This window comes from Aythya fuligula, chromosome 29 (assembly GCF_009819795.1).
Source record: "Aythya fuligula isolate bAytFul2 chromosome 29, bAytFul2.pri, whole genome shotgun sequence".
Classification (NCBI taxonomy): Eukaryota; Metazoa; Chordata; class Aves; order Anseriformes; family Anatidae; genus Aythya; species Aythya fuligula.
Genome location: NC_045587.1, coordinates 1,928,433 through 1,941,892, shown reverse-complemented (window position 1 = coordinate 1,941,892; position 13,460 = coordinate 1,928,433). Strand labels below are relative to the sequence as shown.

General features: G+C 70.4%; 4 protein-coding genes across 4 annotated transcripts; 2 read left to right on the top strand and 2 right to left on the bottom strand.

Moving 5' to 3' along the window:
* Nucleotides 1-792: 792 nt before the first annotated feature.
* On the top strand, nucleotides 793-3,133 carry INPP1 (inositol polyphosphate-1-phosphatase). The gene is made up of 6 exons (XM_032204823.1): nucleotides 793-956; nucleotides 1,630-1,835; nucleotides 1,911-1,971; nucleotides 2,066-2,266; nucleotides 2,349-2,523; nucleotides 2,638-3,133. Exons 2-6 carry the CDS (start codon nucleotides 1,632-1,634, stop codon nucleotides 3,131-3,133), a joined length of 1,137 nt encoding a protein of 378 aa, XP_032060714.1. The 5' UTR covers nucleotides 793-956; nucleotides 1,630-1,631.
* A 579-nt stretch (nucleotides 3,134-3,712) lies between these two features.
* Nucleotides 3,713-6,821, top strand: CD63 (CD63 molecule). The gene is made up of 8 exons (XM_032204776.1): nucleotides 3,713-3,780; nucleotides 4,011-4,084; nucleotides 5,513-5,701; nucleotides 5,795-5,869; nucleotides 5,975-6,070; nucleotides 6,174-6,317; nucleotides 6,400-6,483; nucleotides 6,588-6,821. The coding sequence occupies exons 2-8, from the start codon at nucleotides 4,019-4,021 to the stop codon at nucleotides 6,651-6,653; spliced, it is 720 nt and encodes a 239-aa protein (XP_032060667.1). The 5' UTR covers nucleotides 3,713-3,780; nucleotides 4,011-4,018; the 3' UTR covers nucleotides 6,654-6,821.
* A 268-nt stretch (nucleotides 6,822-7,089) lies between these two features.
* RDH5 (retinol dehydrogenase 5) lies at nucleotides 7,090-9,148 on the bottom strand. Its single transcript, XM_032204896.1, has 4 exons — nucleotides 8,836-9,148; nucleotides 7,726-7,984; nucleotides 7,471-7,634; nucleotides 7,090-7,313 (listed from the first exon to the last, which is right to left on the bottom strand). The coding sequence occupies exons 1-4, from the start codon at nucleotides 9,146-9,148 to the stop codon at nucleotides 7,090-7,092; spliced, it is 960 nt and encodes a 319-aa protein (XP_032060787.1).
* Nucleotides 9,149-10,179: 1,031 nt separating this feature from the next.
* Nucleotides 10,180-12,406, bottom strand: BLOC1S1 (biogenesis of lysosomal organelles complex 1 subunit 1). Its single transcript, XM_032204836.1, has 4 exons — nucleotides 12,311-12,406; nucleotides 11,974-12,046; nucleotides 10,500-10,632; nucleotides 10,180-10,403 (listed from the first exon to the last, which is right to left on the bottom strand). Exons 1-4 carry the CDS (start codon nucleotides 12,399-12,401, stop codon nucleotides 10,293-10,295), a joined length of 408 nt encoding a protein of 135 aa, XP_032060727.1. The 5' UTR covers nucleotides 12,402-12,406; the 3' UTR covers nucleotides 10,180-10,292.
* Between the last annotated feature and the right edge of the window lie 1,054 nt (nucleotides 12,407-13,460).

The following is a 13,460-nucleotide window of genomic DNA, read 5'->3' as shown; positions in this document are numbered from 1 at the left end:
CCGCGCCCCCGCCCCCCTCCCCGCCCCCTCCCCGCCCGGTCCCGCACCGGGGAAGAGGGGGAGGAACGGGAGTGGGGGGCGCATACCGGGACACCGGGACACCGGCCCCGGGCGGCCCCGGGCAGCGGCTCCCGGCACGGCTCACCCCGCCCGGTCCCGGGCAGCGCGGCGGCTCCCGGCGGGACCCCTCGGGGCGGGCGGGGCCCGGCCGCTCCCTCCCGGTGCCGGCCCCATCAGAACCATGGAGAGGGCAAGGGGGAGGTGCGGCCGCGCCCGGCGCCCCCTCCCCGAGCCCCCCCCAAAGTCCCCTCCCGGGCTGCCCCGGCCCCGACCCGCCCCGGGTCCCGTTCCCGGTGGGTGGCGGCGGCGCTCCCGGTGCGGGGCGAGCGGCCCCGGTCGCGGTCCCGGTCGCGGCCCCGCGGTCCCGGTTGCGCGGCGGCGGCGCGGCGCAGACGCATCCCGCCAGGGGGCGCGGCGGAGCCGCTCCGGAGCGGCCGCGTTCACACCGGCGCCGGTAAAACCGGAGCGCGGCTCAGCGCCGGGCGGAGGGCGCCACCGCGCGGCCCGGGGGGGGAAACGGCCCCGCCGCACCCCCGAGGGTTCGGAGCCTCCGTCCCCGGCGGGGTCGGGCCCGGGGGGCGGGGGGGTCCCGGAGAGGCTGCGCCGCCGGTAGCGCCCCGCCGGGCGCCGTCCCCGGGGTTTCCCCGCGGCGATGACATCACCGCCCGGCGTGACGTCATCATCCGGTGGGCGGCGCGGGGGGGAAGCGAGCGGGAAGCGGAGGCGGCGGCGGCGGCGCTGGGAAGCCCCCGGCGGGACCCCCCCGCGGCACCGGGTCCCGCGCGGAACCGCGGGGGTTAAGGCGGCTCCGTGACGTGTCCCGGTGGCCCCGCCCCCCCCCAACGGCGCCGCCGAGCGGGGCCCCCCCAGAGGAGCGGAGAGCGGCACCGGGCCCGGTAACGGCAGCGGGAGGGGCGCGGGGGATCCCCGCGGGGGCACCGCGGAAAGGCTTCCGAACGGGGGAGGGTCCCACGCGGGGGGGTCCCGGGACAGTGCCTCCCCCCCTCCCCGGTTCCGGGGGTGTCGCTGCGTGGCCCCTTCCCGCGGGGGGGAGAACCGGGGGGGGTCCGGGTGCGGCCCCGTTCACCCCGGGTGCAGCTGGGACCTGGCTGGGGGGGGCAGAGCCCCACGTCCATGACCCCGTCCCTGTCCCCGTCCCCATCCCTGTCCCTGTTCCTATCCTTGTCCCCGTCCCTGTTCCTGTGCCCGTCTCTGTCCCCATTGATGTCCCCATCCCTGTCCTCATCCCTATTCACATCCTTGTCCCCTTCCCTGTCCCTGTCCCTGTTCCCATCCCTGTCCCTGTCCCCATCCCCGTCCTCGTCCACGTCCCCATCCCCATGCCTGTCCCCGGCCACGTCCCCACCTCTGTGCCGCGGGCGCCTCTGGCTGCCACTCACGTTAATTTTAGCCCGGTCCCCACCCTGGGGACACGCTGCCGGGCCAGGCAGGATGCGGCCCTGGGCACCCTGCAATTAGGGGCTGGGGATGCGTGGGGCCGTGCCACGGGGGCACGCGGGGGGACGGAGCGGGACCGTGGTGGGCACCCGCTGAGCTCCACGTCCCCAGGCATGGCGGGGCTGCTGAAGGCCCTGGTGAGCGCCTCGGAGAAGGCGGCCGACATCGCCCGGCTGTGCCGGCACGAGGAGCCCCTCTTCCAACTCCTGGTGGCCGAAAAGACAGGCGCCGACAAGAACCGGCGGTTCCTGCAGGACTTCAAGACGCTGGCGGACGTCCTCATCCAGGAGGTCATCAAGCACGACCTGGGCACGGAGGTAGGGGATGCGCCAGGGGGCCGAGGGGGGTTCCCCGCACCAAATAGGGTCGTGCTGACCCCGATCTGCCCGCAGTTCCCCGAGCTGCAGGGCCACATCGGCGGCGAGGAGTCCAACGAGTTCACCAGCGCCCAGGGTGAGTCGGGGGGCAGCGGGCACGGGACCTCCCCACCGCCACTGCCACCACCCTCGAGGGTCAGCCCTCGGTGACGCCGCCGCGGTGCCGGCAGGGGAGACGGTGGCAGTGCGGGTGTGCGGCACGGTCGGCGAGACCGCGGCGCTGCTGGGCTCCGTGCTGGCCCCCGAGCAGGCGGCAGCCGAGCTGCTGGCAGCCGCCGCGCACCGGGACGTGGTGCTGGGGGACGCAGCGCTGGACGGGGTGGCCCTGAGCATCCCACCGGGGGACTTGGCCATCTGGATAGACCCCATTGGTGAGAGAGGGGCACGGGGGTGGGCTGGGGACCCCCACCCCGATCCGTGGCTGAGCACTGACGGCTGTGGTTGCACCCTCAGACTCCACCAACGAGTACATCGGAGGGTGCGAGGACGTGGTCCCCGTCGACGGCATCTCCCCCGCGGGGCTGTGCTCGGCGCTGGTGCTCATCGGGGCCTACGACCGCTGCTCTGGCTGCCCCGTGCTGGGCGTCATCAACGAGCCCTTCTTCCGCCGTGACCCCCTCACCCACAGGTACCGGCCCACCGGGGGGGGGGCACCGCGGACCCCCACCCCTACCACTGCTGCAGGCGGACCCACGCTGCGGGACGCGGTGTCGGGGCTCACCCCGTGTCCCCGTCCCCGCAGGTGGCAGGGCCGGTACCACTGGGGCATCGCGTACCAGGACACCCGGCTGTGCTCGCTGAGCCCCCCGCCGCCTCCGCGCCCCCCGCCCCGCGTGGTGCTGAGCCGGGCTGAGGGGCCGGGGGTGCGGGCGGCCCTGGACCCCCTCTGCGGGGGCCGCCTCCACTTCGCCGCTGGCGCTGGCTACAAGATGCTGTGCGTCATCCTGGGGCTGGCGGACGCCTACGTCCTCTCCGAGGGCAGCACCTTCGCCTGGGACGCCTGCGCCCCCCACGCCATCCTGCGGGCCCTGGGAGGGGGCACGGTGGCCCTGGCGGAGGCCCTGCGGGCACGGCGGGTGGGTGACACCGGTCCCCCCCCCGAGCTGCTCTACAACCGCCCTGCGGAGGGGGTGGTGGGGGCCGAGCGCTGGGCGAACCGGGGGGGGCTGGTGGCCTACGTGCACCCCCAGCACCTGGAGGCCGTGCTGGATGCGCTGGTGGCCGTGCCCGGGCTGTGAGCCCATGGGTGCGGGGGGGGGGGACAGGGTGCAGGGCAGGGGGTGGCGGGGACCTGGGGTGGCCAGGGACCCTGGGGTGCAAGGCAGGGGACAGCGGGGACCAAGGAACGCAGAGCGGTGCCACCAGGGTGGCCGGGACCCCAGGGTGCAGGACGTGGGGACAGCGGGGTCCTAGGGGGGGCAGCAGGGTTTAGGGTGGCCGGGACCCCAGAGCGTGGGGCAGCAAGGACCAAAGGGTTTGGGGCGGTGACACTGGGGTGCTTGGGACCCCAGGGTGCAGGATTTGGGGCGGTGGGAACCAAGGCAGGGGACAGCGGGGACCTGGTGCCACGGGGCGGTGACCAAGACCCCAGGACAGGGGACAGCGGGGACCCCGGGGGCTGCGGGACAGGGGGCGAGCTCGGGGGCCCCCCCCCGGTGTCCTTGTCCCCGTGTGCTCATTAAAAGCTCCGTGTCCCGTCCCGTGACCCCCCCCCCACCCCGTGTCTGTCCTGTCCCGGCGGCGCCGCTCGTGGCCGGGGGGCGCGGGGGTGGGGGTGGGGGTGGGGAGGCGGGACCGGGCGGGGACCGGGGCGGGACCGGGGTTTCCTGTTGACTGGCGCCAGCCCCATCACATGATCGAGGGCGCACCGACGGCAGCGGCGCCGGTGAGCGCCCGGGGCGGGGGAGCGGCGGCGGCACCGGGACCGGCACCGGGAGCGGCACCGGGAGGGGGGGCGGCGGCACCGGGAGGGGAGCGGGTGAAACGGTCCCGGGGTCCCGGGAGGGGTCTTTGGGGTTCCGGGGAGGGTCCCGGGGAGGGTCCCGGGTCGGTGAGGTTGGGGTTGGGGTTGGGGCACCGGGAGCGGGGCCGGTTGCGAGGTGCCGGTTCGCGCAGGACTCGCCATGGCGCTGGAGGGCGGCATGAAGTGCGTCAAGTTTCTGGTTTTCATCTTCAACTTCATCTTCTGGGTGAGTGCGGGGCCGGGGGGGGGCCGGGCAGGGAGCCGGGGGGGTGTGAGGGGTGTGGGGGTACCGGGCACGGTGGTGGTGGGGGGGGGGGGGGGATCTTCCCCACCGAGCCCCCCGAGGGGGCACCGAGCGGAACCCCGGCGGGCAGCAGCCGCCGCCCCCTCGCTGCGCTCCCCCCGTCCCATCCCCGAGAGCCCCCCCTTGGGGTCACGGGCACCGGGAGGGGGTGGCGGAGGGGGGTGCGGGGGGGGGGGGTGCGGGCAGCACCGTGGCGGTTCCGTCGTCAGTAGGCTCCAGGGGTAACGGGGCAGGGCCGGGCAGGCGCGCCCTGGTGGGGGCCGCCCAAAAACCGGGATCGGGACGGGGTCACACCCCCCCCCCCCCCCGGACACAACGGGGCTGGGGGGGAGGGGGGTGCAGGGAAAGTCCCCCCCCCACCGGGTGCTGCCTCCGGGCTGGGGTCCCCACGCGGGGTTTGGGGTTGTGGGGGGGAAAAAGGGGGGGGCGCAGAGCGCGGGTTTGGGGAAGTCGGGGTGAGGAAAGAGGCACGAGGAGGCCAACGGCCGGCGGGGGCGGGGGGGGGGGGCACCTCCCGTCCTGTCCCGGCCCGTCCCGTGCCCCCCCCCCCTGCCCCCCCCGCGGCCGGGGCTGACTCGTCCCGGTCCCACCCGGATCGCGCTGGGCTGAGTCACCCCGCGGGGCCAAGGGGGGGGGGGCTCGGCCGTTTGCCAGCGGTGGAGAGGTTTTTTTGTTTTTTGGGGGGGGGACACAGGCGCCAGCCCCCCCCCGGACCCCGCAGCTCCGAGTGTTTGTGCAGCGGGCGGCGGGGCCGGCTCTGTTTACCCACACCCAGCGAGCAAACAGCGCCGGCGGCTGCGGGGGGGGGGGGGGGGGGCCTGAGCCCGACCCCCCCCCCCCCTCGGCGGGGAAGCTGTGGCCGGGGGGGGCCCAGCTGGGGGGGACGGGACGGGGATGGAGCCGGTCCTGCTGCACTCTGCTCCAGAGAGGGGGGTGCACTCGCTTGGCTCTGCCTGGGTTTTGGAGGGGGGGGGGGGGGGGCACAGGAACCGTCCCCGTGGCCACCCCCAGATCCGGCCGCGTCCCCCCCCCCCCCCCGGCTGCGGAGCTGGCGTCAGGGCCCCCCCTCCACCCCTCCACCGTGGCCGGAAGCAGAGCTTCCGATAGCCGCCAACGCGCCCCCCCCGGGCTGTGGTGGCCCCCCCCTTACCACTGAGCCCTCCCCCCCTTACCACTGAACGCCCCCCCCCCCCACGCCCCCCCACCCAGCAATGGGGTCCCCACCGCGGGCAGCCTCCAACCCCGGGGCGATGCTCGGTGGCACCGGACCCCCTTGGGGGCTCTGTAGGGGGGGTGGCAGGGAATCTGTGCCCCCCCCCCCAAAGCTATGTGTGTGTGTCCCCCCCCCAGGTATGCGGCGTGGCACTGGTGGCCATCGGCATCTACGCGCAGGTGGCCCTCAATAAGGCGCTGGTGGTGGGCAGCGCCCCCGCCGCCAGCAGCCCCGTGGCCATCCTGGTGGTCGGCATCATCATCTTCTTCGTCTCCTTCTTCGGCTGCTGCGGCGCCTGGAAGGAGAGCTACTGCATGGTCACCACGGTGAGGGGGGGGGCTAGGGGGTTAGGGGGTGTAGGGGGGGGTCAAGGGTGGTCTTGACCCCCACCCCGTGTTGATTTTGTCCCCCCCCCGCAGTTCGCCGTCCTGCTCAGCATCATCTTCCTGGTGGAGATCGCCGCGGCCATCGCCGGCTACGTCTTCAAGGATAAGGTGGGGAGGGGGGCGTGGAGCTGCTGTTAGGTGCCCCCCCCCCTCTCCCCAGCTGGGTCCTGACCCCCCCCCCACCCATGGCTGTGTGTGTCCCCCCCCCCCCAGGTCCGCTCGAAGCTGGAGGAGGGGCTGTGGGACACCATGCGCAAGTATGGCGAGGACCAGCCGCTGACCGAGGCGGTGGACAAGCTCCAGGAGGACGTGAGTAGCTCTTCCCCGTGGGCTGGGGGACCCTGCTCTTGCCCCCCCCCCCCCCCCAGTTTATTTTATGCCCCCCCATCTTATTTTGTGCCCCCCCCTGCAGTTCCACTGCTGCGGAGCCAGCAACTACACGGACTGGGGCACCATCGAGCAGTTCAGGGCCAACGACACCGTGCCCCGCTCCTGCTGCCGCATCAACACCACCACCTGCAACGTGCACCCCAGCCCCGCCACCGTCTACGAGAAGGTGAGGACCCCCCCCCCGGCACTGCTCAGCCCCCCCCAGAAGGGGATGCAAGCCCCTGAGCCCCCCCCTTTCTGCTCCCCAGGGCTGCCTGCCGGCTATGGAAGCCTGGATGAAGAAGAACATCCTCATCGTGGCCGCCGTTGCGCTGGGCATTGCCTTCTTCGAGGTGGGTGTGGGGCTGGGATCCCCCCCCCCCTCATGGCGTGTGTGAGTTGTGGGGAGGGTGGGGGGACACCGGGACCAACCCCCCCCTGCCCTCTCCCTTCGCAGATCCTGGGCATCATCTTCACCTGCTGCCTGATGAAGGGCATCCGCAGCGGCTACGAGGTCATGTAGCCCCCGGCGTGGGCACCGCGGCCCCCACTTGGGGGGGGCTCCACGTGCCAAACACCCCCCGCCCTGCCCCCCCCCCCCTTTCCCCATGGTGGGGGTCGCCGCCACCGGACTCCCCCTTGCTGTGTGCCAACAAGGGCTGGGGGGGGCAGCGCGGGGGGGTGGGGAAATAAAAGAAAAAGCTTCCTTAAAGCTGTGGGGCTGGATTTTGGGGGGTGGGGGGGGGCGCGATAACCCCCAGGTTGTGCCCCCCCCAAGCAGCAGCCGCCTCGTAAGGGTGCTGTAGGGCACCATTAGGATGCTGTAGAGCACCAGTAGGGTGCCAGGAAGGAACTGGGAGGCACTGGGACACCCGATACGGCCGGAAAGGCGCTGCGCCACGGCGCGAGGGCTTTATTGGCAGCACAGGGGGTGGGGGGCACCGGCGAGGGGGGGTCGCCTAGCGCTGGCTGTGCGCCGGCTTGGGCAGGATGAGGGCCAAGGCCAAGTCGACGAGGCAGGCGGGCAGGTAGGAGGCGGGCAGCCAGAGCAGCTTGGCGTCCCAGCCCGCGCTGTAGCGGGTGCGCGGGTGCCGGGCGCCCAGGGCGTGCTCCATGCAGGCGGTCACCTTGCCCAGGTCGGCGTCGCAGATGACGTTCATGATGAGCCGCTGCACCTTCAGGTCTGGGGGTGGGGGGGGGGGGGGAAAATTTGGGATGGGGAAGGGGTTAGGGTCAGCCCCAGGCATGTCCCGTGTGCCCGCCGGGGTCCCGTGTGCTCTGGTGCGCCCCGGTGCACGGAGGTGCCCCCCAGCCCGTGCCGTTGTCCGCCCCCTGCTCACACTTGTGGAAGAAATCCTCGCCGTAGCTGAGCCGCGTTTCGGGGGCCAGGCGCTCCCAGAGCCCCCGCAGGGCCGCCTCGATGCCCCCCAGGTCGGTGACGGCCGTCCTGAAGAAGCCGGGCTCCACGATGCTCACCTTCACCCCGAAGTGCCGCATGTCGCGCCTGCGGGCGATGCGGGTCCCCATTACGGGACCGGGACGGGTTTGGGGTCTGGGACTGTTTGGGGGGGGGGGTCACGGGGTTGGGGACCCACCTGAGGCTGTCGGAGAAGGCCTCGATGCAGTATTTGGAGAGGCAGTAGCCGCCGCCGTTGGCGGAGAGGCGGCCGAGGACGCTGGAGGTGTTGACCACGCGGCCCCGCGCCCGCTTCAGCAGCGGCAGCAGCGCCAGCGTCACCTCGATGGCCCCAAAAGTGTTGACGGCCAAAACCTGCCGGTAATCCTCGATCCGCATCCACTCGGTGGGGCCGATGGGGTTGGCCACCCCCGCGTTGTTCACCAGCCCGAAAAGCCCTGGGGGGTGTGTGTGGGGGGGGATAGGGGTGGCTGTAGCAGGGCCCCCAGCCTCGCCCCGTAACAGCCCTGCAGGACCCCAGCCCCTGGAGCAGCTCTCGTGCTCCCCCCCACCCCGGTGCTTCACAGCCCCCCCGTCCCCTCCCCAGAGCCCCCCCGTCCTTCTTTAGGGCACCCTAGGGGAGGGCAGCCGGGTTCTGCCCCACTGCCTGTAAATGCCCCGTGTCAGATCCCCTGCTGCAACCCTGTCCTGCCCCATAGCACCTCTCCAGCCCCCCCAGCCTGCCCTATAACACCCCTCCAGGACCCCCAGGCTTACCCTATAACACCTCACTGGCTTTCTCTTCCCCATAACACCCCACCAGGACCCCCTTATACTGCCCTATAACACCTCGGCAGCTCTCCCCACCCTATAACACTCCCCCAGCCTTCCCCATAACATCTTATCAGCCCTCCCTTCCCCATAACCCCCCCTGGAATCCCCTTATCCTCCCCTACAACACCTTACCAGCTCTCCCTACCCCATACCAACCCCCAAGACCCCCCAGCCTGCCCTATAACACCCCCAGACCCACCTATCCTCCCCTATAACACCTTATCAACTCTCCCTGTCCCGTAACCCGCCCCCCCCAGGACCTCCAATCCCCCCCTATAACACCTTACCAGCTCTCCTTTACCTATAACACTCCCCCAAGCCCCCCCCCCATCCTCCTTTTTAACACCTTACCACCTCTCCCCACCCCATAACACCCCACCAGGACCCCTTTATCCTCCCCTATAACACCTCGGCAGCTCTCTACACCCCATAACACCCCCCATATTACCCCCCAAACCCCCCCCCCCATCCTCACCTTTCTCGCCCACCTCCTCCCGCACCCACTCTGCGGCGCGCCGGATGCTGTCGGAGCGGGTGACGTCCAGCAGGGTGGTGCGGAGGTGCCCGGCGCAACCCCGCTGCAACCCCTCGGCCCCTTTTGGGGTCAGGCAAGCTGCCAGCACCCGGTAGCCCCTCCGGGCCAGCCGCCGGGCCAGCAGGTTGCCGAAACCGCTGTCGCAGCCGGTGATGAAGACGTGCTTGTCCTGCACGCACGGCAGCCGCCGCCGGTCCCGCACCAGCCAGCCCAGCGCCCAGGCCAGCGCCGCCAGCAAGAGGTACGGCCACATGGTGGGGAGGGACGGGAGGGGGGGCCTGTGGGGAACCCCCCCAACCCCCCAAATTCAATCCCTGCACCCCGAGGCCGGGCACAGGTTCCCAAAGCTGTGCCCCCACCCCCATCAAACCGCTCCCCGGGGGCCCTGCCCCGTGCCATGGGGTCAGAGCCCCCCCCCCCCAAATTGCTAAAGGGGGGTGCTGGGGGTTTGGGCTCAGTGCCCACCCCACGTCCCAGTGCCCGGGGGTACGCGGGGGGGGGTCCCTGCCCCGCTGCCCCCCCCCCAGTGCTCTAAGTGACCCCCCCCGAGGTTGTAGCATGACAGGGATTAGCTGGGTGCAGGGGGTCAGCACTTGGCCGTGATCTGGGGGGGGGTCCCAGCTGCTCCCCCCACCCCCAACTCAGCCCCAGCCCAGCACAGGGACACCCCCGCGCCCTCCCCCCGGCTCCCAACCCACAAAGAGGGGCCCCTCATGCCCTGTCTGTGTCCTGTACCCCCCCCAAATAGAAGCCCTATGGGGCTGTGCCCCCCCCCAGCCCTATTTATGGGGGCTTTGTGGTGCCACGCTGCCTCCCCCCCCCCCCCCCCCAAAAAAAAAACAACTCTCTATGGGGTTGGGACAGGGGGATCCAGGGTGCCCCCCCAAGGCAGGAGCCCCCCCCAAAGTGCCCTATGGGGTCAGGGGGAGCAGCCAGCATCCACCCTGGGTCCCCAGCACTTGAGGGGGGGGCAAACGGGCTGAGCTGCCCCATGGGGGGGGGGGACACGGGGGGGGGGGGCACCTACCTTTGGGGGCAGAGGGCTCCAGGCACAGCGGCAGCAGCAGCGACGGCGCTGGTCTGAGCCGGGGGGGGCGGCTGCAGCCGCTCCTCCCCTGGGGCTTGGGGCCAAAGCCGGTGCCTGGGGGCCCCATGGGGGCCTGGAGGGGTTGTGGGGGGGGGACACAGGACCCGCTGCCACCCCCCCCCTTCCCCATCCCTTGAGGATTAGCGCCCCGAAGGCGCCTTTTGTCCGGAGAAAAAGGGGCCTCAGAGCCGGGTTTAGCCTTAAAGAGGATGAGGGGGCTTAGGGGGGGCAGCCGGGGCCGCGCCGCCCCTCGCCGCGGCTTTATTCGGTTTGGGGGGGGGGGGGGGTAAAAAGTGTGTGCGGGGGTTGCTCAGGAGCAGGCGGGCTGCAGCTGCCCCTTGTAGACGTACTCCAGCGCCGTGGCGATGGTGCGCATGTCCAGCTCGATGCTGCGCGCCCAGTTCTCCACGTCCCCGATCTCCTGTTTGGGGGGGTGTAAAAAAAAAAAAACAAGGGGGGGGTCAAGGTGATGCTGGAGAGGGGTTGGGGGGGTCCCCGGGGGGGGTCCCGCACCCACCTTGAGGGCCTGGTTGAAGTTCTCCACCATGGTGATCCACTGCCCCGTCTGCTTGGCGAACTGCGCCGCCTGCGCCTGCAGCGTCTTCACCTCCTGGTCCAGCTTGCGCTGGTTCACGTAGGCCTGGGCCACCCTGCGGGGTCGGGGGGGGGGCACGGGGGGGGGGAGATTTGGGGTGTGGGGGGTAAATAAGGGGGGAGGGGGGTTAGTGGGGGGTGATGGGGGATGTGGGGGTCAATGGGGGGGTTAACGGGGGGTAAAGGGAGGATATGGGGGTCAATGGGGGGGTAATGGGGGGGTTAATGGGGGTAAGGGGGTTAATGGGGGGGTTAATTGGTGATATGGGGGTAATGGGGGGGTTAATGGGGAGTGAGGGGGGATATGGGGGTAATGGGGTCAATGGGGGGGTAAATGGGGGATATGGGGGTAATGGGGGGTTAATGGGGGGTGATAGGGGATATGGGGGTAATGGGGGGTTAATGGGGGGTGATAGGGGATATGGGGGTAATGGGGGGTTAATTGGGGGTAATGGGGGATATGGGGGTCAATGGGGGGGTTAACAGGGGTCAATGGGGGGGTTAATGGGGGTGAGGGGGGTAATGGGGGTCAATTGGGGGGTTAATGGGGGGTTCATGGGGGTCAATGGGGCGTGATAGGGGATATGGGGGTAATGGGGGAGTTAATGGGGGTAATGGGGGATATTGGGTAATGGGTGCAATGGGGGGATTAATGGGGTTAATGGGGGGGTTAATGGGTGATATGGGGGTAATGGGGGTCAATGGGGGGTGATAGGGGATATGGGGGTAATGGGGGGTTAATTGGGGGTAATGGGGGATATGGGGGTCAATGGGGGGGTTAATGGGGGGTAAAGGGAGGATATGGGGTTAATGGGGGATGAGGGGGGATATGGGGGTAATGGGGGGGGTTATGGGGGTCAACGGGGGGTGATGGGGGATATGGAGGTCAACAGGGTGAGGGTGGTTAATGGGGGGTGATGGGATATGCAGATAATGGGAGATATGGGGGTAATGGGGGTCAACGGGGGTCAACAAGGGGTGATAGGGGATATGAGGGTAATGGGGGGGTTAATGGGGGTGAGGGGTGATATGGGGGTCAATGAAAGGTGAGGGGGGATATGGGGGTCAACAGGGGGTGATGGGGGATATGGGGTTAATGGGGGTCAATGGGGGTGATGGGGGATATGGAGGTCAAGGAGGGAGGGTTAATCGGGGGGTGATGGGTGACATGGGGTAATGGGGGTCAAGGGGGGGTTAACGGGGGGTGAGGGGTGATTGGGGGTAATGGGGGGGTGAGGGGGGTCAATGGGGGTTGATGGAGGTTAATGGATAATGGGGGGGGGTGATGAGGGTTAAAGGGGAGATGACGTCATGATGGGGGGGTGATGGGGGTGTTATTGGGGCGTGATGGGGGGGCTGTTCCCGGGTTGGGGGTCCCGGGGTGTCCCCTTGCTCACCCCACGTTCAGGTGATCCACCAGGGCCTCCGTCAGGCGCGTGGCGGCGGCGATCGCCTCCCTGCGGCGCCGCTCTGCGGGAAGGCGACGTCAGCGCCGTGACGTCAGCGCCACGCCGCCTGACGTCACGCCCGCGCGGCCGTGACGTCACGCCCCGCTTCCCTCCCCTCCACCCCAGGGCACCGCCGCGGACCTCCCCCCCTTCCTCCCTTCCGCGATTGGCAGCGCCGCGGGCCAATGGGGCGGCGCGGCTGGCGGCGCGGCCGGCCAATGGGCGCGCGGCGCGGGGGGGGTGGGGGGGGGGGTGTGGGCGGGGCGGTTGCCATGGTAACGCTCACCCTGCAGCTCGCGCCGTTCGCCCTGCCGCGCCTGGTGCTCCCGCAGCAGCCGGGACAGCATGGCAGCCCCCCGTGCGTCGCCCTGCGTCATGACGTCACCGCCGCCCCGCCCCGTCCCGTCCCGCCGCGGGGCATGACGGGAGCGGGGAGGAGTTGAGGGGAGGGGGGCGGGGGCCTGGGGGTGGGCGCTATAGGGGCCGGGGGGGCTCTATAGGGGGCTATAGGGGGCTGGGGGTCCTATAGGGACACAAGGAGCACTATAGGGGCCGGGGGGGGCCTATAGGGATGGACCCAAGGAGCGCTATAGGTGCCGGGGGGGGCTCTATAGGGGGCTGGGGGGGGGCTATAGGGGGCTGGGGGGGTCCTATAGGGACCCAAGGAGCACTATAGGGGCCGGGGGGGGGGCGCTGTAGGGGCCAAGGGGCACTATAGGGGGCTGATGGGGAATTATAGGGGTCTTACTGGGCTCTGTAGGGGCCCAGGTGGGTGCTATAGGGGCACAAGGAGTGCTGTAGGGGCGTGGGGGGGCGCTATAGGGGGCTGGGGGGGGTCTATAGGGACACAAGGAGTGCTATAGGGGCCGGGAGGGGCGCTATAGGGGCCCAGGGGGTGCTACAGGGAGCTGGTGGGGCGCTGTAGGGGCCCAGATGGAGGCTATAGGGGCCGGGGGGGGGGCGCTATAGGGGTCTTACTGGGCGTTGTAGGGGCCCAGGTGGGTGCTATAGGGGCTCAGGGAGCACTATAGGGGTGTGCAGGGGGCATAGCACCCTAGAGGGCGCTATAGGGCCTGATTGGACACTATCAAGGCCAAGGAGCGCTATAGGGAGCTGATGGGCTGCTATAGGGGCCCAAGGTGCACTATAGGGGGCTGAAGGGGCCCTATAGGGGCTGGGGGGGGGGGGCGCTATAGGGTGCTATAGAGAGCTGATGGGGTGTTATAGGGACCCAAGGAGTGCTATAGGGACCGGGGGGGAGGTTCTATAGGGGCCCAAGGAGCACTATAGGGATCTAATGGGGCACTATACGGGCCTAAGGGGTGCTCTAGGATCCCAAGGAGCGCTATAGGGGTGTGGAGGGGGCATAGCACCCTAGAGGGCGCTATAGGGGCCTGATTGGGCTCTATAGAGGCCAAGGGGGTGCTATAGAGGCA